At 43.2% G+C, this 24,832-nt stretch overlaps 1 protein-coding gene across 1 annotated transcript in view; it reads right to left on the reverse strand.

The window, feature by feature from the left end:
• The window catches only part of TBC1D22A (TBC1 domain family member 22A), a 1,683,159-nt gene that overhangs the window by 558,515 nt on the left and 1,099,812 nt on the right, over nucleotides 1–24,832 (reverse strand). The window contains exon 11 of the mRNA XM_085654063.1: nucleotides 9,965–10,092. Within this exon, the coding sequence (XP_085510189.1) occupies nucleotides 9,965–10,092 (128 nt within the window). The remainder of the gene's footprint in view (nucleotides 1–9,964; nucleotides 10,093–24,832) is intronic.

The raw sequence follows: 24,832 nt of genomic DNA on the forward strand, positions 1-24,832 counted from the left end.
TCAAGGTGATTCCTTTGTAAAGGAGGTTGTCACAGAGTGAGTATTAGCCCTTATGAGGTTTGGTGCCAAGAAGGGTGGTAAGAACAGCAAAAACAATGTAAAAATTCTGAATAGGGGAAGAAAAGGCTGCTGTCAATGCTTGACCAGAGGGATGTCCGCCAAGGCCAGCTACATCTTTGTCCAAGCCTCATAGGCTGCATAGACCCAGCAGCTCCCAGGGCGACATCTTCCCTCAAACCCATTGGTATATGGGGCTGTCAGGGTGGTCAGTTCTCTGTTGTCTCCAGTCATGGGGATGAAGACGGTGATGCAGTCGAATACCATACCAATGGACTGTTCACTCTTTAAACATATTCTAGTGCTGCCCACCCCAGTCCACTACTATTTCCTTTTGTTTGGGAGATTACATTTACACGCACATTGTACCAGTGTCCACACCAGGCTCCTTGGGTGCTGTGACCCACGGCGGCTTCTCCACCTCTGCATCTGGAACAGGACGGTTTAGTGTGTGGTAGGCTTCCCACAGAGACTTGATGGTCCGACATTTTCCTTGCCATTTGAAGAGTAGGAGGAAGGGATACCTCCAGCTGTATCTGACAATTTTCTTCCTCATGAACATGATATCAGGCTGAAATGATCTGTACTGAAAGATCCTGCAAGATTTGAATGTCATCTCCATTACAATGAAATGGGCCACCTCGTCTTGTCGCTTTTTAGGAACACATCCTTGTTCTCTAAATGGTGGAATATTAGGTGGTAACTTAGAGTTCTGGGTCACAGTCCCTGCCCTGTGAGGCCTGTCGTTGCGCAATGGGTTTGGGCCATGTTCATCAAGGATTGTCTATGCCAGGCCCTGGAGGAATCTTTTCATATCTTTACTCTCCTTGCCAGCAGAAACATCCCCGATCTGAAGGTTGCAGCAGCAGGACTGATTGCAACCTTGCCCCAAGTTGGTCCTCTACTTGGTGGCCAGAGAACTTGGGAGTAGTCCCAACCCCTGTAAAAAATGCCAAAAATGTGGGCATCATCTTTGATGATAAAGTATCTTTCATACACCATGTCAATGCAGTTGTCTCCTCATCCTTTTATGTTTTAAGAATAATAAACAAGCTGCTACCTTTCATTCCAGGTAATACCGGGAGAAAGTTAATCTGTGCTCTAGTCATGTCGAAAGTGGACTACTGCAACAGCATTTTAATCAATGCCCAAGAAAGAGTCCTGGTCAAACTGCAGCTGGTACAAAACTCAGCTGCTAGGATACTATTGGGCACCTCCAAGTTCAAGCCCATATCCAATGTGGTGCAAAAACTCCACTGGCTGCCCATAAGAAGCAGAACGAAATTCAAGGCTCTTTGCATTGCCTATAAAGCAATACATGACATAGGACTAGAATGTCTAAAGGCAGCCTTTCGAGCCTATACACCCAGCAGACCCTTGCGCTCAGCAGATCCCAATCTACCGATTGTTCCCAGACCTAGGAAAGCCACCTGGGGTGACAAATGCTTTCATAGAGGCTACATCCAAACTATGAAACTCTCTCCCCCTTCAGATTAAGGCTAGTCCCATGCTGATTTCATTCAGAAAACAAATTAAAACTTGGCTTTTTAACCAATAAAGTTTCCCACCAGAATTTGCTTACCTCCAGCTCACAGCGCCGAGATGCCCATGGGTATTTGTTGCGCTGTACAAGTTGTTAAAATAAAATAAATAATAAATAAATAAATACTTTGCCAGATCCACTTATTTTTCTTGGAGCGAAATCAGTTGTTCATTCATGGTCACCAGTCTAGAACAGTACTCCTCTAAATCTAGAGTACATTCATCCAGGGTAGTTTCCAGAGAGTACTGCCTAACTCCGAGATCTTGGAGGTCCTGCCGGTGCTCAGAAAGTTTCGGTTTAAGATCTGAACAAATGGTGTTGAGTTCATTTTTGACTTCCAAGAAAAAGTAGGCCATAAAGCTTTTAATGGGAGCTTCCGTATACAAGTGTTGGTTATTCTTGTTCTAGGTGCTTGTCTGTCTGTGTGGGGTGCATATCACTTGGCTCACCTTTATTTGTAAGAGGGGCCTGGAACAGGTCCTTGATGGTTGATTCCCACTTGGGCCTCGAGTTTGCCATGATTCCTTTGTAGTCAATTGTGGGTTCCCCTTTGCTCGCGGGGGCACAACACCAGTCGATGTGTGCAATTAGAGTTGTCCTCCTGCTCCTTTGTGTGAGTCCTGTGCACCCTGGGTCAGTCGCGGTTGGGTCCTGCCCATGCAATGTCCCCAAATGTCTCAGGTCAAGCGATTCCTAGCCACGACAGGTCAGTAAATCTTGGGTATCTCTGTTTCTTGGGGGGCAGTGGTACGAGTTCCACCAGATTTTCAAAGCACCCCACATAGCATCCAGTGCTATGGCAGATAATGTCTGGCTGGGGTGCACCCCGTAAAAGACCCAACATGCCTCTCCTGCACTCACTGTGATCTAGGGTGAGTCACCTACCACCATAATTTGGATGGATTGCCCTGCCACCACATGTTTGGGGTGAGATTCCTCGAGTGGCTAGGCACATGTAAAATCGGTTCGGCGAGGGGTTTGGTTAGAACAGGAAGAATGGCGCTCAAACAAATCACACAAAATAGTAAAAATTGGAAAGTAATTGCGGTGCTGCAAGATCAGGGGAAAACAAACCCTGGCTGAAAGAAGCCCTGCGAGAGTGTGGGTGGGAGACCCCCACTGGAAAATCTGTACAAGTCCTGCGCACACGTTTCTCAGGATGTAAGTTAATGGTGTAAAACCATCGTTTGGACTCGTTGTTTGTACAAAATGTTAAGGTCAACACCAGGAAAATGTCTTTCAAATGAAATTTTATAATGCGTTTCTTCAATAGATATAGAGGAAAAAACCAGCCGACACGTGTTTCGTCATGGCTGTAAATATGGTGATCAAGGACAGGAAACGTGTGAGTTCAGTCGATGAGACGGGTAAAATAGACGGTGCGTGGTAATGCCACGAAAACAGAAGGGAGGAATAATGAGTGACAAATCTAAAGGTATGCATCCATGATAGGGTAGGAGGACGTGTGTGTCTGTCCTACGGGTAGACCGTAGCGTGCGGTAGAAGTGGATGGGTTCGTCTCGTCTTCCACATTTACAGCCATGATTATTCTTCTACAGCCCTGAAGAGTCACGGGATGTTTCCCGCATGACGAAACACGTGTCGGCTGGTTTTTTTCTCTATATCTATTGAAGAAACGCATTATAAAATTGAGAGCTGCAGCTGGAGGCTTATGAAAATTAGTCTCCAGGAGTTTAGACAGGGAAAAGGTAACTATCAACTTTCTAATGAAATGAAATGAAGAATTTCTAAAGCGCAACATGACCCGGAGGTATCTAGGCGCTAAAACACTAGGAGGCAATTGTTCACAGAGAAGTGTTACTGGTAGAGCCAGGTTTTGAAGCGCTTCCTGAATTGTAGCAGATTGTGTTCGTTTTTCAGGGAAGTGGGCAAGGAGTTCCAGGGTTTAGTGGTAGTATAGGAGAAGCATTTTCCTCCCCATTTTGCTCTTGAGATCTTCCACTATTGGCAGATCTTAGTGATCTGCCTGGGATGTAGGGTTTAAGAGGTTGTGATAGTTGTAGTGGGCCTGTGCCGTGTATTGCATTAAATGTGATGCACAAGGCTTTGAACTGGATGCGCTTGTTAATAGGCAGCCAGTGTAGTTCTGCGAGAGCCTTGGAAGCTGAGGCAAGACGAGGAAGCCCAAGCAGAACTTTAGCAGCGGCGTTTTGGGTAGTCTGCAATTTTTGTAGACTACGTTTGCTTGCACTGGTCAGAAGGGTGTTGCAGTAATCTAGTCTGGAACAAATCTAGGCTGTGACTACTATTTTCCTGAGCTCACAAGGGATGAGCGGCAATATCTTCCTCAAAGTTTTGAGGATGAAAAAGCAGGTTGCTGTTGTATGGTAATCTGGGGCTCAAAGGAGAGCTTGGCATCAAACAGAAATCCCAGGTTCTTAACCTTATCAGCTGGTACCGGGAGAGGGCCCATGTGACTTGGCCACCAACTGTCTGACCACACAATGGGTGTATTGCCAAAAAGCATGACCTTTGTTTTTGAGGCATTGAGCTTAAGACAATTTGTCTGCATCCAATTCCCAATATGACTTATACAGTTTTTAAACCGAGACGCGGTGTCAGCGGAGGAACTATTAATAGACACTATGATTTGCGTGTCGTCCGCATATGACACCAGCGTAAATCCAAATGTTTTTATCAATTTGGCCAATGGAGTGACGTAGAGATTGAAAAGAGTAGGGCTCAATGACGAGCCCTGAGGCACTCCACAGGGCAATGTAAAGTCTGGGGAGACAAACAGGTCAAGTGCTACAGACTGTGTCCTGTTAGACAGGAATGATTTGAGTGGAAGGAGTTCTTTATCTCTTAATCCCAGTGAGGCAAGACGATCGACCAGCATGTCATGATAAACGGTGTTGAATGCCGCTGACAGGTCTAAAAGTATCAGGGCAGCACTTCCACCTTTGTCGAGGGTTATCCTAAATTCGTCTATGGCTGTAATTAGGGCTAGTTCCGTACTGTGGTGGGCCCGGAGCCCAAATTGTGAGTGGTTTAGGATATCGCCTCCCATGAGGAAGGTGGACAATTCCTCCTGTAGATATTTTTCTATGATTTTGGCTAGGAACGGTATCCTGGAGATCGGTCTGTAGTTGGAAGGATCGTCTGGGTTCAATTTTGGCTTTTTCAAGAGAGGCAAAATAGATGCTTTTTTCCATTCAGTAGGGAAGGCTCCTGAGGAAATCATGGTGTTAAAGATAGGCCAAAAGACCTGTCCCACGATTTCTGGGACTAGATGCACAATTTTAAGGGGACAGGGATCTGAGGGTGATCCTGATTTTACTAGGGAGATCAGCTCAATAGTGCAATCAAGGGTGATTGGTGAAAACGTAGATAAAATGGTGGTGGGAGGACTGGCAATGGTGATATGCTGGGATGTGTTTGCACTGGAATTCTTCTCTGTTAGTGCAGATGAATTGACTTGGGGAATAAAGCTGCCGAAAACTTAGTTGACTTTAAATTGAAAGGCATTTGCTAGCCTGTTGCAAAATTGCTGGCTATTACCCTGGCTTTGAATTTCGGGGAGCTTGGAGAGTTTTATTTACTGTAGCAAACAGTTTTTTAGCACAGCCCTTAGATGCTTCAATACTTTCTTTAATGAAGTCCGGTTTGGCTTTAACAATGAGCTGTTTGTAGATTTGCATAGCTGTTTATATTCTGATTTTATTTGATCATTGTCGGCTAGTCTCCATTTCCTTTCTAGTTTTCTACATGTCTGTTTTTGTTCTTAAAAGGATTTATTAAACCAGGGCTCGGAGTGCCTGGTTGGGTACCGTGTGGTTAGAGGGACTAATTCATATCCCGCATGGTGTATCCAGGAGTGATAATTTGATACTGCCTCATCGAGGTTTACCGGGGTAGAGTTATGCGAACCTAGTAATGTCTTACTAAGTTCGTCTTTCTTAATTTTATGCCATGGCCAAAAGCTTTCTTGGACAGGCCTGTGGACTTTTTAAGAGGTAGGTAGATTTTAATTAGCACTGCTCTATGATCTGACTAGATAAGTGGCACCGTTTTGTTCCAAAGAAGGTTAGGATGGTCAGAAAAGATTCCATCCAAGCAGTGCACTGCCGAGAGGGTCGATTCTTTGACTAGTTGATTAAGCCCTACACTGGCCATATAGTCTAGGAGGACCTCTGTATCTGTGTCCGTGGAGTTTTCAAGATGAAATTTAAAATCACCAAGGAGGGTATATTTGGATAGCTTTGCTTTGGGTTCTACTAGCTGGCCGATGGAGTTTAAAAAGTTGGCCTTGGCTAATGGTGGGCGGTAGATAAGAGAACCATTAAAAGTGCTGTGATCATCAAATTTAATTTTAAATCTGGCTACTTCTCCTTCGGTGAAGTCTGAGATTGTATTGAACTTAATATTGAGAGTATATCTGGCTATCAGTGCAATACACCCCTCAATCTTTTCCCAATTCTGTCTATCCTGTAAATATTAAAGACATCTGGGAGGGCTCCGAAGAGATCAGGTTCAGATGAGGGCTCGGCCCAGCTCTCCGTTATAAAGGCTATGTCAATAGTATGCTCCTCCATAAAATCATGAAATGCTAGGACGTTTTTGATGAGAGATCTTGTATTAATAAGTAAGCAGTGGGTTGTATTCTGATTATTGTTCAAATTTATTTGCTTGGAATGCCTGCGCCTTACTTGAGATAGAGGGAGGCTATGGAGCACAGTGGTGCAGTAGGGGCATCTTGTTTCTCCTTGGATCTGGCATGGATCATGTGGAGCACTCAGGCTGCATTTACCTGTGGTTTTAAGGTGCAGAAGGGCTTCCCTGGTGTACCGTATTGGAGAGCTAATTGTGCTGTCATGCGCAAAACCGGCATTATGGCTGGTGCTGTGCGTGGATCGTGCGCGGACAGGCACAGACAGGCTTGCCTTTGGCACACCTTTGGCGTGCCAGCAGTGCACCCGCTGCGCATCTGCTGCAGCATATGGCTGATATAGAGCAGGAATGCACGAAAGATAGAGCGCCAGCCGTCGACTTCCGGACCGGAAGTAAGGGCAGAATCAGGTGTTGCCAATGGAATGCAGTCCCGCCCTCCGCTCAAACGGCACAACAGCCGTGGCGGACCAAGGCAAGGACTGCAGGTAGGTGGGACCAAGTGTGCAACATTTCAGTGACTACAACTAAATTTCAAAAGCATTTAGCAATGTTAAAAGCAAGCAATACCACAAGCAAGCAAGCGTCTACGCGCAATAAAAAACCAGCGTGAATGAAGTTAAAATGTTGCGAGAGTGAAGTTTAAAATAGTTTAGAACAGAACAGTAGGTTTTGAAAATTATCGAATAAATTAAGTGGCAGCAGCCGGCCTCCCCGAAGTAGAAGTCTGGCGTCTTGCAGGTTACCCAGAGATCCCTCCAGTGTCACTTCTAACTAGTGCTAAAAGTACCTTTACCTTAGTATTTATTAAAAATCTGAATTTACCAGTTAAATGGGCTTTTAACAAATATTACAAAGAGTTCAAGAATGAAATTTCTAGGTGTTTCTGGCTGAAGATAATATTATCAAATGTAATATTGACTCCCTGTGTTTTCCTATGTAACAGCCAGCCTTGCTACAGTAAACATAGCTCCTGGGTTTTTTCACTGTAAGGACATGCTTCATATTAAATTTCTACATGTCTTACTTTAAAATACCATGCACCCTACCTTTTGGAGAGACTGACCTACTTTTGGCGATTAATTAATATGTAAGAGGAAGAGTTATACCTATCTAAAAGCTTTATTTTGACAGGTCAAACTGCAGTTTAATAGCCTCTTTAGTCAGGCTGCAATGGTAGGCATGAAGCCATGTTTTACACTGTCACTGTGGTGGAAAGCACAATAGGTAATGCAGTCACTAGTGATATCTACCTTAAAGGCCCTGGGTACACTTTGTATCATATATAGGGAACTTATAGGTAAGTTAGAACGGCTAATTTGGAGTATATCGATGTAATCACATTGAAAGGAGCAGCATGGGCACTTTAACACTGGTCAGCTGGGGAAAAGCGTCCAGAGTTCCTGTCAGCAAAAAATAAGAAAGGAAAACATATCTGTAGGTACACCACAAAAAAGATGATCATTCCCTACAGACACATAGAATTTAGCCATGTAAAAAAAATTCAATAAAAACTAAAATAAATTATTGCTCTCCCTCTCTGCTTGGGCAAGAAGATATTTTTTTTACTTTTTCCAATAGTCTCCATGGATAGGAATGTCTAAGAGTTGAGTTATCACCCTGCCATGTATTCCATGCCTGCCGGCCTCAAGTGTGAAGAGGACTGAGGGTCTGCTAGCTTTAGGGTTTAGAAGAAGAGAGACTTTATGTATATGAACCTCTTTCAGGTACAGTAAAAGTGAGAGACCTTGACACGCTCTGGAGACCAGTCTGAAGATTTCCAGAGTGGGAAGGACCCTTCTATTGCGGATTTTAACTTCTGGTCTCAGAAACAGGCTGAGATTATTTCTTAATTGGACAGAATCCTGGCTCCAGGACAGCTTTGAAGCGGGAATGTAACATTCTACTGTGGGACAAACTCTCCACATCAGTCCAGTCAAGCACTCACACACTGGCCCACCTTTTCATCCCCATTTTGTAAAAATAAATTATCAAAAACAAGATTTTGTAACCCTTTTTCATTTTCCCTAACTTTACATGGACTCCCCTAGACATCTACATCGAGGCCATCATTATGAGTGGCCTTGGGTTTGATGCGATAATTTTCGCACCTGATAAAAACTAACATCAATGTGTATAGAATGTACTGTGTGCATTAATTATGACCTATTACAAGTTTGCCCTCAAAATAGGACTTGACGCACCAAAATCTGCAAGGCATATTTCCCCTCTTTAAATTTCAGTAGGTTAGACCTGCAAAAATGTAATGAAGATTGCGATCCTTGTCCAACATGGCAATGGTAATTACTGGGTGTGATAAACTACAAAACATTTATAATTGTGATCCCTGCATGAACAGGGCCTAGCACAGGGCTTGCAATTTTCAATTTTCTGAGCCACTTGTGATGAGGAACTAAGCGTGACCTTCTCTCAACCAGATTCTGATTCGGATTGGGGTCAGTGGGTTTGTCTGCCCATGGATCTAATTTTGTACTGAAGACAATCTGACAGTTTTGTCATTGTTCCATTGCAACAACAATCAAACTAGACGAGGCAAATGGGTGCTTGTGTGCGTTTTCTGAGCAAAACGTCAGTCAACACACAGTAATGAATGAGGTTTTGTGAGAGCGGGTGGGAAGGGGATTTTTCAACCGCGATAAATGTTGTATCCATGAAGAAACACTGCACTGTCATAACGTGCATTACCACAATTCTGCCCTGTGTGCTCGTGTGGATTTCTGTTATGTGGAAATTCCACTCCACTGGAGTATGCATTGTGGCCTCGAAGTACACTTTGAAAACTAAGGTTTTCATAGATTTCTGTTAGTATTTCAGTATTGTTTCAGGAACCACCAAAAACGCATGCATCCGTGCAATTCTTTGTCCTGTGACGTGTGGATGTACACATTTTCTGTGAAATCCATCAGTGTAAGTCAAGCTACAGAATTGCCAGTTCAGTGCAGGAAAGGCCCGCTATAACTCAAGTAGCGCCCAACTAAGGAAAAATCAGGGGAAAATCCCTCATTGATTTAAGGGCAAAGGTAAAATTAGACCACAGAACAACAAAAATGTAGGTGCTTTGAAGTATATGGCAAATTTATGCTAGACAGGCAGCGAAAACAGGCAATTACTGCCCCGTGTTTCTGACCTCTGCTGCTTGCAACACATGCATTCACTTGGAGATTTTTCAAGTCAATGTATTCGCTGAAGACACGAAAAAAATCGCGGCCCTCGGGTAAAGCTGACACAGCAGAAAACAGGATCATGACGGTGTAGGAAGGTAAAATGTTTCCGCACGATAAAGAAATACACCTTTTGGAATTTTGAAATGACTTTATCATATTTTTATATGACGGTTGTTGGACAATTTAAGTGCCAAACACTTTCATATGTGGGGTCGTACATAGGCTTTTAAAGCCAACCTGGACTCTTGGCTTGTCTCTCTCTATTAATTTGAAAGCTTGCCCACCTCTGCTCCTGTAGTAAATGCAACGACATGGGATATCTCGGCAGAAAAAGGATTCCTACATCATCATTACATGCAGTACATCATTGGAGAGTTCCCATCCTCTGAGGAAGTACAGACCTGTGCCCTTGTACCCACTTTACAATTATTTGGTGTGCAACATTGGCAAAGTAATATTATCATAAAGCAAAACAATCAGAATCTAGTGGAATTAGGGGACAAAGTGTGTGTAAACTTGGAGTCATTCAGGCACCAATGAAAGAGCTCACCTGGTATGTATCCCAGAGCCTTATGGTGCACCGCAGGGGGACTTCTCTCATCAGCAAGTTATTCATCCAACGAAAGGCGAACTGCAAATATTCCACCCCGCGCTGGCGCAAGTGCCTGTGTACTTGATCTAGAAAGAAACACAAACGGTACTTGTAAATGAGCGTAAGAAGTAATACAATTATAATCAATACATCATGGCAATGTTAGAAAATATTGAAAAACATGGTATATTTATAAACAGGCAAACAAAATGCAGAAAACAGATTGTCTCCTTGAGTTATACACTTAGTATATGTGGTGAAACAAACGGGCACAGAACGTAAAGTTCTGCGATACAGGCCTTTAACAAATCTATAGCCAATCTTGAAAATGACCCATTATTATCTTTGTCAATTTTGCAGTTTGTTTATAGCGCAAACAATAACCAGAGTGTCTGAACCCATTTAATGAATCCGTTTCAGACTGCATAAAACCAATTTGCATAATAACAGTTACAAAGAGGATCCCTTATAAACAGATGCAAATGGCATAGGATTAGTTTACATTAGAACGATTTAAATAAAAAAGCTTCAGAAAATAAACTATTCCATCAGATCATTAAATCAAAGGTAACTGCAGAGTGTGTTCATTGAGTTAATGTCGTGTGAGGCATTCTTCCTCAACAAAGATGGCTGCCAGGAACTCTCACGAGATTTCTAGAGATGGTGAATTGTTGTGTAACCAGACTAGCTCTCTGCACTGTACTGTTTTCCCATTACGCCAGCAGACAATATGGCCCAACCAAATGGAGTGAATTATGGTCCAACCAGTAACTGTGTGTGTGCTGGTGGTTACTTTGAATGGATGGAAATTGGGGCACAGGGTCTTCTCCCTATTCAGGTGTCTGACTGCAACGCCTTCATAACTGAGGGCTGTCCTGAACCAGGCTCCTTCCTGTGCAAACCCTTCTTGGTTCAGCTTCCCCCAGTGCAACTCCATGGGGCATCAATTGCCGGACACCCCAATCTGTCTGACAGAAGCACAGACATAGCTTTCTGTCTTGGTCAGAGTGGGATTATCGATAAAGTGACCCAGCCATGTGTGACTCAGGAGGAGAGTGCTATGTCATTAACCATGGAAGCATGGATCTCTCAATGGGGGTGGCCATCGAGGTATTAGATGCACCCCTGTGAGTGAACTTTTATGAGTTCCACCATCTTGTTATTAAGGGCTTCTATATTAATGATATGCCCTGGGATGACACACTGTGATCCAAATGAATCATATTCTGGATTGCCCTGAATAGCCTATTAGCTCCCTTTTCCACCCTGGAAATGGTTTACTCAGGCTTTGGGAGGAGGACGTCTTTGACCATTTTCAAGGTAGGAATTTCCTTATTTAGTAAGTCTACTAAGGACATTATCTGAGACAGTAAATGGCTAATGCATTGGATATTATTTCATCAGGGTGGGTTTGTCCACTAGTTCTTCCTTACACAAATGCTGATACCTCCATCTTCCAATTTTTTTTTCTAATTATTTAGAACAGTGGTTTCCAATCCTTTTAGAACTACAACCAACTTTTTAGAATGGCAAACATTCATGACCCACTTACCATTAGTGGACACGTAGAGTGGCAGATTTTGAATGTAACTAAAGCATCGTGTGGCAGCGTATTCTCATTTACAGACAGGACATTTTCCATTGAAACGGCCACTAACTTAGCAGAGACTGGAGGCGTGGTCACAAAGGCATGCTTGCACTATTGTGTAAGTTTACTATATATATTTTTGGTATTCACAAACTCAAAATTAATATAACTTTTTTGACTGCGGAGACTCCACAGTTGGGGCTGAGAACTTTGCACGTAAAAAGATAGGCCTGTCCTATCTTTTTATGTGTGGAGTTTTCTGCCTCAGGTGTGAAGGCTACGCAGTCATAAACGTACTCTTGTGAATTCCCTAAAAAATTGTAAACATATACAAACGTGTAAGTATACCTTTTTGAATCAGGATCATATAGACTATAGAAGGGTATTCTAATCATCCTAGACTATCATTCAATAATTTACCCTTCACCATCCTCCCGTGATTGGATTTTTATTTCTTCTAGTACCATCGCCAAAAATGTTGAGAGGCTTGCATTCTTGACATCAAACCAAAACCAAAACTGGATCAGACAGGTCCTAGTACAGGATGATCATGGGTTGACTATCACCATAGTTACATGTGGAGTTGTTGAATGATTCTGGCAAGGATATGTTGTTAAGAAATTTGATTGTATTTTAGACAGTTTTCTCCCGATAATGATGAACATACCTGTGTCTAGTAGAATAAAGAATGCATAGCCCTGACCTGGGAAATAACCATTACATGGCTTAGTATTGTTCCTTTTCCAAAAGAATTCATAACCGAACCTGCTATATTTAATTTTGACTCCAGTTGAGTGGTCTATTTTACTTCACTGTTTAACTATAAACCAAGATATTTACAACAATTTAAAACTACTACTGTAGTCCTTTTAGTGTGCCAACATACTGGCATGTGAAGAACCACCATTTCGGTATTCTTTATTTTTACACCAATATTTAATTGTTTCAAGTTTTTGGTAATTAAATCAAATTTATATGACAGTACTGGAAACTGAGATAAACTCCGGAGTGAGCACAAACCTACTGCTTTTAACAACTGCTTTCCAAATATTTTGCGGCATGGATCCATAAGAATAAACATCTGATATGTTGAACTGGGGCAATAGGTTTTCTTTAGGACATTGAACCTGGATTGAACCCCAGAGTACTAGATTTTTATCTAAACCCCGTGCCCCCACCCCTTCATCACTAGCATTAAGAACGCTTGCCAAAAATGTGATCATCCTTTCACATTGGTATTTAGAAGAAAGACCATTTTAACCTGCGCTCCTAAATAAAGGGTGATACTCTTTTACCTTACCATCATCTACTCTAAATGCCACAGTATTCATAACCTGTTGGGCTGAGGCTGTCAGTTCTCTATAAAAGTTATATATGTGGATCAACCAATCTGCTTCCTGCATACAATAATCTTCCTAAAGAGCACTTATGACTGACTACCATTGCCTCTTGATGTTCATTGACTGTCAATTAATCTACTCAAATTTGTATCATCCATGACTTTTTTTCCCTTAAGAAATCCTTGAACTCCTGCTTGCTCTTCTGTGTTTCCTCACAGACCCCAAAGTCCTCGATTTCAACATTCTTTCTGGTATTCATGGGAGTTCTTAACTGGGTGGTATAGGTTAAATGTGCCTCTCTGTCAAACCACAGGGTGGTTGTAGTCCCACTCCCTCAACAATAGTTGAAAAAACATCTGTAATTGTTTCAGGCTGGTAAGCTTTTGAAACAAGAACAGTTGGTACTAAACCTGAGTAACTATTTTTGAAGGATTTATGGATTTCCCAATTTGTACAATATGTTTTCCCCTGCCTTTGTTTTCTTAGCTAGAGTACTGTAGTCACAATCACACCTTGTGCAAATATCAGTCTATCCTTATGTTCTCCACCCTATTTCCTGAAGCTAAAGGCGGTGTGCGTTACCTCTATCCTACAATACAGGATAGGATATTTCTGAAGATAGTTGCCTAACTTTTGCTCCCCCTAAGTGAAATGTTTAAGCATATTTACAAAGAAATGGAACGATGGTGCAGTTTCATTGTATTAAAATAAATTAGCTAACCCCATCCCACAGACACTCCAATTCTCATCACAAAATTACACACTTTCCACAATTTTCTCTCAAAAATCTTATTTGGAAAAACATATTTGTTAGAATAAACGTTGAAGCCTTTTTCAGACCAACGATCTGCTCATTAAAACAAGTGAGAAGAGTATCAAAACATTAGCCTAGGAAATAATGATTCATCCAATTGGAAAAAGCGATTTTCAGTAAAAAGCCTGTCCTCGCCTTTTCAGTTTCTAATACCTGCTCCAATATGCAGTTATTAGGAAATGGCTAACCTGCAACATGTGTTTAACACTGCCATGTAGCACCCCAAAATAGCCCCGTGTGAAAAAGAAAATGTATAGCCATTCTTGCATTTAAAGCGCCAGATTTTCAACTCTGTAAGTAATTTACAAATGTAAATTAGAAAGTTAGGCATATTTGCTTACTATGTGAATCTTAAAAGTAAAATGTTGCACTACTTGCATCCAAGGAGATAACATAAGTGGGCATGGTTTGTACAAATTCATGTAGCCAGCCATGCTGCAGTGTTTTTAAACATCAATTTGGGCTGAAAACCTATATTAACTTTCTTCTGCTACGAAATACATAGACACAACATTTTCACAGAATATCTGTAAAGTCAACAGACACATTGGATTTTTTTTATCTACATTGCTAACAATCCTGTAAAGTCACACCTGACTAAAGGTGGAACAGCCAAATCTTGGTTGCTTAGTCTCTTTGTGTAGCTTTGAGATGACTAGTTTGCACACCACAATATCTCCTTGAAGAGGTGGGAAACTGAAAAACTTCAAAGTGTTCTCTGGCAGTGTCCTTTCTGTCAGTGAAAAAATCTTATTAGCCACATGGGTTTGTCAATAGATTTAATTTAACTTTCATTTGAGAGAAAGAGACACTGGAGTCATAAAGGTGTGCTTGTGCCCATGTTGCGGAAACAGTTGGATTGTTCATTGACCCTCGTGGTGCTGGAGTGGGCTTGCTTTGGGAACATTTAGGAGAGAAAGAAAAAACCTACAGCACTTGGTGAGACAGCAACTGGGCCACACCGATGTGCTCATGAACTTTAACTAATCTCAGCTGTGGAGCCATGTAAAAAACTGTTGCAGTCTCACATAAGGCAGAGAAATACATTGAACAGAAAAAGAGAGAATTCCGGTTGTGTGTGTAGAATTCCTATCAACCTGGTAAAAAACAGTGGAGATTTGTCTACTGCTTTTTCCTGAATGTCTGGACCTGGCCACTACTTCTTGGCAAATAAAGCTATCATCCTCACGATTAAAAGGACAAAAGTGTTTAGATACTTATGACTAGAGCCTGCCTGCTGATAGAACTTTTCTAAAAAGGTTGGGAGGATTTGGAATATCCAGAATACTGAATTTGTTGTGTCCATTTGGAAGAAAACCGTGAAAGCAGTGGCAGGTGACATTTGGCAGCGGACCTGACCAGGAGGCTTGAAAAGACTTTTCACAACTGGAATACCTAAACTTGCGGGATGCCCCTGTAAATGGAAACTATGGACTGGTGTCTGAAGAACTTCTTGAGAAGATCTGGATATTTTTCCATCAGCTACTTTTGAAACAAGAACGGTTACTACTACACAACAGTTCCTATTTTTGAAGAACAAACACACTTTTTAAAACAAATTCTATATAAATACAATCTTTCTGAGTTAATTGTTCTATTGCCACACCAAAAAAGGTAATGCACTTCTGCTCACTGGTTGCCATGTTTGTGAATCAGAACCAGTTTGGTGTTCAGTTTAACTCTATACCCAAAGATTAAATTTTGATTAAAAAAAGAACCAGTTTGTAAATGATCATGATACAGATATTAGATTTAATGCATTATTTCTTCAATTTTAAATACATTTATTTGGGAATATTTGACCTGTTTATTGGTTATTTGTTTTTGTTATTGCTGTTTGTATGCCACATGCAATTTTCTCTGAAACAGACCTTGCTGCTTGTGTCAAACGATTGGTAAGCTCAGGAATCCTAAGGAAAACCTGCTTACCTATCAGCAATTAGATTACTTCGATTTACTAGGAGCTTAGTCCCAGCTCACACCCAGATTGCAACCTCTATGCTTCATAGTTTACCCACTTGGCATTACATTTTGTGAGGCTGATTTTATTAAGCTGTTGAATACTTAGACATTATGCAGTGTAATGCACACATTCTGTTGGTAGATGCTGTTGTTATGCTGAAGACATAATTTGACATTTCTTTGAAGTTTGCAATGGAGGAAACAAGATGAAGGATGACGTTTGACTGATAAAAGTGGATGCCCACTGTTGGAAATGGGATTTCTGGTTGGCTAGGGCATGTGCCTAAGCCAGGCAGAAACCACCACTCTAGTCAGGGCAAGGGAGTTACACGCTGAAGTTTACCCCTGCTCACCCCCTTAGTTACTTGGCACGAGCATTCAGGCTTATCCCAGAGGCAATGTGTAAAGCTTTTGCGCAACACACACACAGCAGCAACACACTAGGCACATCACAAAAGAAACTCCACACAAGGTTATATAAAAAATAGCCTTTGTATTATCCAAAACACATTAGATCATAACCACACATTTACACTGTGCCAACTGGCACCAGGTAGTAATTCACAGGGGATTATCCACATGACAGGGCCAATCGGGCCACTGTCAGAACCATCACAAAGCACAAGTAGTAAAAATAACACAACCAGTAACTACTGGTACAATGATGAGCTCAGCAATATCACTAGCAACATAAACGCATTATTTCTCCATCACATTAGGCATAAACACATTATGCATAAATCACAGTTAGGAGTGCACTGTAGTAACACTCCCCAGGTGCATACATCACCTTTAGCACAAACACATTATGCACTATTTTAGGGCCTTGCACCCTATCCGTACACACAGGTACTCAAAATGGCCCCAGGCTAACTGGCCTTCTCTGGAGCTCAAATGCCCTTTGTCCCAAATGTCAGGGCTTGCAATTATAGGGCCTCCCAAGTAGCCCTCTGGCCGCCAAAGCAGCAATACCAAGGTGCGCAATGCGCTAGGTGCAAGGGAGTGTATCTCACTACTTCCTTTAGGTAAAAATAAACATGGCCCCTTGTTGCAGCTGCCCGCGCTCTTGCGGTGCAGTTGGAGTAAAAATGAGCACTGGCACCAACCGTGCAGTGGAAGCCCCACTCCGGGACTTCTAAATAGAACTGCCCCTTCGGGGCAGCTTCCCGCACTCTCACGGTGCATCTGTGGCAGAGCACGAACACTGGCACCCACCGTGCTCTGGGGGCACCAACAATGCTCTCCGTTCAGCACCTACTCACCGGGGCTCCTTGTAGACACCTCCGGTCTTCTCCTCAGGCCGGAGTTTAGGCACCACGTTGTGCTCTGTAGGTCCCGCTCACAGGACCTCTCTGGATCTGCTCCGGTCTCCCCACAGGGGCCATCAATCCCCGGGGACTTGCCTCTCTCTCTTCTTGAGGCGGAAATGGAGCCCGCAAGACTATGACTCCTTTAGGCCACATGCGGGACTCCCACCGGCACATGAGGGCCCCGCCTTCCTACATACATGGTCTGTCTGATTACTGCGTCATGCTGCCTGCTCTTTGGCCGGCCGTCTGCTTCCTTCGATTGGCTCTGCTCACAGTCAGGCAGCAGGCGCCTGGCTTCCGGGTCGCTGGTGGCAGCGGTTTCGTCCTGGGGCGCTGCTCCTGAGGCGTCAGCCCCTGGGCAACACACAAATGTGGGGTGGACTCCCGCTCAGCTTCTTGAAGGAAACACAAAAATGCGGGGTAGGCTCCCGCTTCTTCTCAAAGCAGGGGTGAATCTCCATGCCGGGGTTTCCTTGGAATGCAGTGTAAAACGCTGGTCACACAACAGCGGGGTGGGCTCCCGCTTCACTCCTGCAGACAGGGGCAACCAAGACGAACGGTGAAGCGCTCATGAGGTGCTAGAAGCCAGAAATGTAGAGGGGCACAGCTGGGCCCAGGCAGGCCAGCTCACAGGGCCCTCCAGCAGAGGGGCAGTCCCTTGTGGCAGATCCTCCTGGGACCCAGCAAGCAGCACCCTACAACAGTACAAGGAAGCACCCATTCATGGGGTCAAGCCCTAGTACTTATAGTACATTTTCCCTTTGTTCTGCCCTGGCACAGGGCTTGGGGAACCAGCCTCAACTGGTTCTGGGGGGTGTTGAAGCACTATGTTTACCAGGCTTCCACCCTCCTTTGTGATATGGGGCTTGGTCCTCAGACACACCACACGGGGGCGGAGCCAGCATTCACCTAGGCAGGCACATACCTATTCAGGGTCTGGGGACTACTCCTCCCACTACTCCAAATGCAAATCTTCTATTCAGCCTAGCGCTGACTCACCCTGGAGCCACACACCTTACCAGCCCCTGTCACTCCAGAGCCAGACATGCAATACACATCAGGCAGGCAGACACATAGCACACAGAAATGCCAACTTCTTAAAGTGGCATTTCTAAAATTGTGATAATAAATCTGGGCACACCATTGCGCAGCATTTATTATTACTATTCCAAACATATCAAACCTGACCACGCTGCTCCTCTCATAGCAGGAATTACCACTGAAACACTTATCAGGGAATCCCCAATGCATTTCTATGAGAGGGCAGCCTCACAGCAGTGTGAAACCAAAATGGCTGTTTGTCACTACCAGGACATGTCACACACTTAAGGTACATGTCCTACCTTTTACCTACAATGCACCCTGCCCATATGGCTAGCTAGGGCCTACCTTAGGGGTGACTGACATGCAGTAAAAGGGGGGTCACAGACGTGGCACACACTTTAGGTGTCACGTCACAGCGGCAGTAACACTGTGCGCACAGGCCCTGCAATGGCAGAGGCCTGAGACAGGTTTGAAAGGTTACTTCGGTGGGTGGCGCATCAGCGCTGCCGGCCCACCAAAGCATTTAATTTACTGTCCTTGGGTATCTGAGATGCCACTTTACAAGGGACTAACAGGTAAATTAAATATGCCAAACAGGTGTAGACCAATCTTACCATGTTTACCACAGAGAGCACACATGCTTTACACTGAACAGCAGTGCTAAAATGACCATAGACCTAAAAGCACCAACACCATGTCAGAAAAAAGGCTAGGAGGAATGCAAAAGGTTCAGGGATGACCCTGCAAAAAGGACCAAGACCAACAGGTCTGTGGGCCAAATCTGGAAGCCCTCAACAGGGAGAGCTCGTCAGGTCCTTCTCTTTAAAGATGCTGGAGCAGGGGGCTCTTCTGAGGCAAGGACATAGTAAGCATATGGCACTGTGGTCCATCCACCCAGTCACTTTTTGCTATAAAGCAATCAATGGGCTCAGTGGTTGTTGCTGCTCATCAGAATCACTTCACCAATACTGCTGAAAGTAGGGAAGGGCATTTTTCTCTCTCAGGCTGTGTTGGCATGCAAGCTCAATTTGGGAGCGGATGGTTCCAAGGCAGTCAACAGAGTTTCCTGTCCCTCATCAAGAGGCCACTATCAGTTAGGTTCATGCACCATTTTCAAGGAATGTGCTTACGATAATCACCACTGATCTCTCTGATTTTTAGGCAGCCCACTGTACTGGAACTATGGAGTCAGACATCAAACCAAATGTGGTGCTTCTCTGAAGAACCTCATTCCATGTTGTAATCAGTGTGACTGTGTCTTGTAGAGTTCATTAGTCCTCGGCTGCAAGGTTGAGCCTCGAGTTATAAGCTCATTGGAGAGCTTCGCCATGTTTCCAGGAAAGCCATTCTCTCTAGTCAAGGAGCGAATGGGTTGTTCTACTGTGTTCCAAAATGCTGTCGCCTCCTGTTAATTATACCACCTCACCAAATCTATACCATTTGCCCATAGGCTGTTCAATCAACTTCTAGGATGTGTAGGGGTGGAGTAATGGCTGTGCTCATATTCCTTCTCTGGATATACTGGTGAGAGATTGACTCATTGTGTTAGTCACTCAGTGGATGTTGTCACATGCTTGGGCAAGAGCAACACACCAGGTGTTCCAAAATAATGCAACAGTAAAATGCAGGTAAGGGGAAGAGCATTAACAACACAGGAGGGAAACTATGGTAGAAGATCTATGGAACATGCAGCTGGCAATGATGGAAGGTTGGCAGGCAGGAATACCACGCGATGAACCAAGGAAGGCATAACACCAAGCAGAAGTTAAATAGCAGTAATGTCTGCTATGGAAAAGACAAGGACTTGAAAAAATAAAGGCGAGTGAACAAAAAATCCTGGAAAAAACTTGGGATGGAGGACTGAAAGGTAATGTCTGATAAAAAGTCAGACTTAAACTGAGTATTTCAATTTTGCACGTATACTAAAATGCCTTTTATCTCACTAGAAATCCATACTGAACAAGCAGTCCGTAATTTCGGATGGTTGACATTTTTGATAGGGAGGAATTGCCTTTCAGTTCAAATGACCACCTTTTTGGTTTGAGACCTGAGTTTATTTCCACCTTGTCTACTCGTGTATTCAGAAAGAAGATGCGTTTGACATCAGGTCACCCAGGGTCTACCATTCCCCTGATCATATGTTCCAGAAAGACAAAGAGCCTCTCACCACAAACCAACGATATAGACTAATGGAAAGACAATACCCTTTCCTCTCACACCCAGATTCCACATATAAGTAGAGAATAGAGGAAGTAGACTTCTGACAACTTCATAACTTTTGTATTAAGAGGACGCATTATGTCAGTCCACTGTAATATTGCAGAGCGCTGTCGTGACACCTGCATAATATACATAGCCTCAGTCTCATCATAGTTGTTTTTTCCTTTATTTACAGATAATGATCAGGTTGTATACTGGTCCATTTTTAATTTATCTAGGAAGGGCAATCTTGTGCTATGGCTTCATGAAACTTTTTTTCAATTCACCATGCCTTTTGTGTTCTTGTTGCAAGTGACAGGACGTTACCTCTGGCAGATTTTTGTCTCTGCCAACAAGTACAGGTACCATTAGTGTCTTGGAGAAAGTGCATGCCTCCTACAAGAAGAAAAACACGGTTGAGCACATCTTTACCGGTGTGCACTGAAATGTGTGTGATGTGGACAGATTTACTGCATACTACTTGCAAATACAACTGTTTATTGTGAAAAGGTATAATCAGTTGTAATCCCTGCAGAGAAGTTCATTTATCCCGGTTCATTAAAACATTTAATCCCTTCGCCTTCTATGATGCACTGCAATGTAATAACAACAATTGATGTGGGCGCCTTGGTACTGCCTTATGGGTAGGTTTGCTCTGCACTCTGACAGACATCAATTTCCAGTGATGCACACCCATCAACCACTCACATACTGATCTGTATTCTAGTGATGCACAATTGCCATACTTCAAATTGCACTTCCCTTTTAACCATTGCATTTACTGCATGAAGGCTGTTGAGTCCTTTCTAAATGAACCCCCTTGAGACACATTGTCACATATTTCTCCACAGTTTTACCACTACACTGAAACATCCAACCACTCCATGACCTACCCTGTAGAGAGGGGCATGACCTAATCATAAAATAGCACATTAATGATGCAAAATCTGTACTAGTGTAGATAACATTTGTAGGTGGGTTTAGCTATTGGCTAGTTGGAGACCTCCATTTCTTTAACTACCTTCCAGAATAGGGGTGTTTTTTGGTGGTTATGCTCCTCTTTCAAGTGACATGCTAAGGCTTATAGGCCTCATAGGGATACAAGCTTTCGAAATTCATTGAACCTTGGGTTCACTACACTTTTGTACTTCAGTCAGGTTCTCACAATGGTTTTGGGCTGGTATAAAAAAAAAAAATTATTTATCTAGAGTCTTTGTCAGCAAAGTTAATAATGCTGTGTATTTTATTTAAATTTAGATTGTAATTAAATGTATGGGTTCTGGATATATATGCTTGAGTATTTTCTGCTTCCCACTGTACCCGAAATATGCACAGTCAGATGTCTAAAAGTGCATGAACAAGGGGGAAAAGGTTGAACTGCTATTTTCTCTGAGAACACCATCCTGATCTGTGCCTCTTCTACACACGTAGGCTCAAAATACATTCTGTAATATGGAATGGGGCAACATCGATTTTCTCCCTTCCATATCATGTAAGAAGGAAAGTAGTGCAAAATGAATTGTAGCAATGCAGAATTCCTGGAACGAGTTCCCTAAGCCCATATTACACAGTGTAGTTGCAGCTGTTGACTGGAAAAAAAACTCTGGTGGATGATGCGCTTGGATCAGACACTCAGACTATAAAAGGGTCCCGTTGTTTGAACTGTGTCCTGCGGGAGTTAAGTGGAAAAACTCTTAGTTTTCCTGACCCTCTCCACCCTAAACACACTATGTCACTCTTTTGGGCAAAAATTCCACAGCAAAGGTAATGTTAAGTTTTTATGTGCGCAGACACATACAGCGTGGCACTGGATAGAACTGTGTGTACCCATACATCCTTGGGGTACCACATACTTTTTTCAGTCACAGGAGGGTTCTCTTTCAAACTCTAGCCCCTGGGTATGTTAAGGTTCTTGTGATTATTCCACTTATTGTATTGTATTGTAATTGCATTTATATAGCTCTTACTACCCCTGACGAGGCGTCACATCGCTTTTCCGGTAAGTAGCACGCTACTCTGGAATCCAAAAAGGATTAGTGGTGAATTAGTATAGTGAAATAGTACATAAATTTGAGCAGTGGATATGTAAGTCTCTCATTTGGATTGAAAAGGCTAGTGGAGGGATGGAAGAGGGAAGGGTCTGCATTTAAAAAGTGCTTGCTACCCCTGATGAGGTGTTGAAGTGCTTTTTGGTGGGTGTCACGCTACTCTGGAACCCAAAACAGGATTAGTGGTGAATTAGTATAGGGAAATATGAAATTAATTTGAGCGGTGTTATTCTGTCTGTTATTGAGATTGAAAGGAATAGTGGAGGGATAGAAGAGGGAAGAGTCTAGATCATTTGTTTTTTAGTTTTTTTTTTACGTCTATCCACACCTTTACCGCTTCAACAAAAAATATTGATAATAAACGCTGCATTGAAATCTGGGCTTGGCTCCCAACAGTGTCATACCCCTGGGAACCACCCCCACATCAGTGATCTAGTGGGCATTTTGGAAATTGTGGAACCAGGGGGACTAGTTTTTAAATTGTAAAAGGGCAGAATGCCATCAAACACAGTGAGTTTAGCCAATGACTGAAGTGGGAAAACCCACTGGCCCATGCTACCAGCAGTAGTGGGTGGTGGAGGAATAGTGTTAATGACACAATAACAGGCCTATGGCTGAAGAAGGGTTGGCTGACAGCTCTTTGAGGCAGTACGTTATACATATAATTTTAATAAAATTGTACGGTCTTGGCTAATGCCAGACCTAAATCGAGCATTGGAAGAGTCAAGTTGAGGGAGAGGGAGAGGGTGAGAGGGAGAGAGAGAGAAAGAGAGCAGGAGAGGGGGAGAGAGAGAGAGAGAGAGAGAGAGAGAGAGTGTGTGTATGTATGTGCATGCGGGCACATGTTTGTGTTATTATTATTATTATTATTAATTAAATTTATATGGCGCACAGCTACCCTAGACAGGGTTTCCTGGCGCAAGTGTGTCCACAATTGTAGACTAAGTAACTGAGCTGATTACTGAGTGAATAGCCAGGTTTTAAGGTCAAGTCGAAACTTGAAGTAAGAAGATTCCTGTTTCATGAAGTTGGGAAGGGAGTTCCAAAGTCTAGGTCCAAGACACGCAAAGGAACGCCCACCCATTCTGGTCAATTTGAATCTAGGAAGTACTAGGTTACCTAGAGTGGAAGAACGCAGAGCTCGAGGAGGAGCATAAGGGCGAATAAGTTCCTGCAAGTATGCCGGGGATGAACCTTGCTTGATTTTGAAAATGTGACATAAGGTCTTAAATTTGATACGGCTTTCAATACGAAGCCAGTGCAAGTTACGGAGGAAAGGAGAGATGGAAGTTTTTCTAGGAACGTGACAAAGAAGGCGGGCCGCAGAATTTTGGACCACCTGGAGCTTATTCAAAAGTTCCTTACTGCTTCCCAGATAAAGTACATTGCCGTAGTCCAGGCGAGAGATAACAAGAGCCTGGACTACAGTTTTTTGAGTGGAGGCAGGAAGCATCCAGATGATCTTCCGTAGCCACCTGAGTATAGAAAAACAGATGCCAGCGGTACTAACCGCCTGTTGCCGCATGGATAGTTGATTGTCAATGATAAACCCCAGTTGCGGACCTGAGCAACCGGCTGGGGGAATGGACCCATTTCCTGGGGCCAATGGAGAGGACTCCAAAGATGTTTAAGTTTGCCCAGAATAATGACCTCAGTTTTGTCCCCGTTCAGTTTAAAAAAATTGGCGGTCATCCACTCCGATACTTGACGTAGCCAGCTCTGCAGAGAAGATACAGGAGCATCTTTAGAAGAAGATAGGGAGAAAATGATTTGTGTGTCATCGGCGTAGGAGTACAGGGAGAGGCCAGCATCCTCTACGATGGTCGCAAGGGGTCTCACATAGATGTTGAAGAGCAATGGGCTCAGGGTGGACCCCTGGGGAACTCCATACGCAGATGAACGAGAAGTGGATGAAGAACCGGAGGAGAAGACCTGGAAGGTGCGATCACGGAGAAAGCAGGTCAGCCACAAAAGGGCTGAGCCTTCCACTCCTGCTGACTGAAGAGATTTTAACAGGATAGAGTGAGACACAGTGTCGAATGCTGCACTCAGATCTAATAGGATGAGTGCCATAGTCTCACCATGGTCCAGACCGGAGCGCAGCTTTTCAGTTACCCCCAGTAAGGTGGTCTCTGTTGAAAAGTGGGTCCTAAAACCAGATTGAGATGGATGTAAAAACCCCGAGTATTCAATATGAGTTGCAAGCTGAAAGTTCACATGTTTTTCTAAAATTTTGGAAAACACGGGTAAGAGTGAAAATGGACGGTAATTAGATAGGATAGATGGGTCAGCATTGGGCTTTTTTAAGAGGGGAACCACCATCGCATGTTTCCAATCTGAAGGAACACAGGACTCCCGTAAGGAAGTGTTAAGGAGCACCTTAATGATTCCTAAGACAGCTGGATACTTGTTTTAAAATATTAGCCGGTAAAGGGTCAAGGGGGGAACCTGATTTTACCCTAGCTAAGCAGTCAAGGAAGGAACCATCGTCAAAGAGGGGCCAATGTGAAATTTTTGATGT

The sequence above is a fragment of the Triturus cristatus genome, chromosome 4_1, assembly GCF_964204655.1.
Source record: "Triturus cristatus chromosome 4_1, aTriCri1.1, whole genome shotgun sequence".
NCBI classification, from domain to species: domain Eukaryota; kingdom Metazoa; phylum Chordata; class Amphibia; order Caudata; family Salamandridae; genus Triturus; species Triturus cristatus.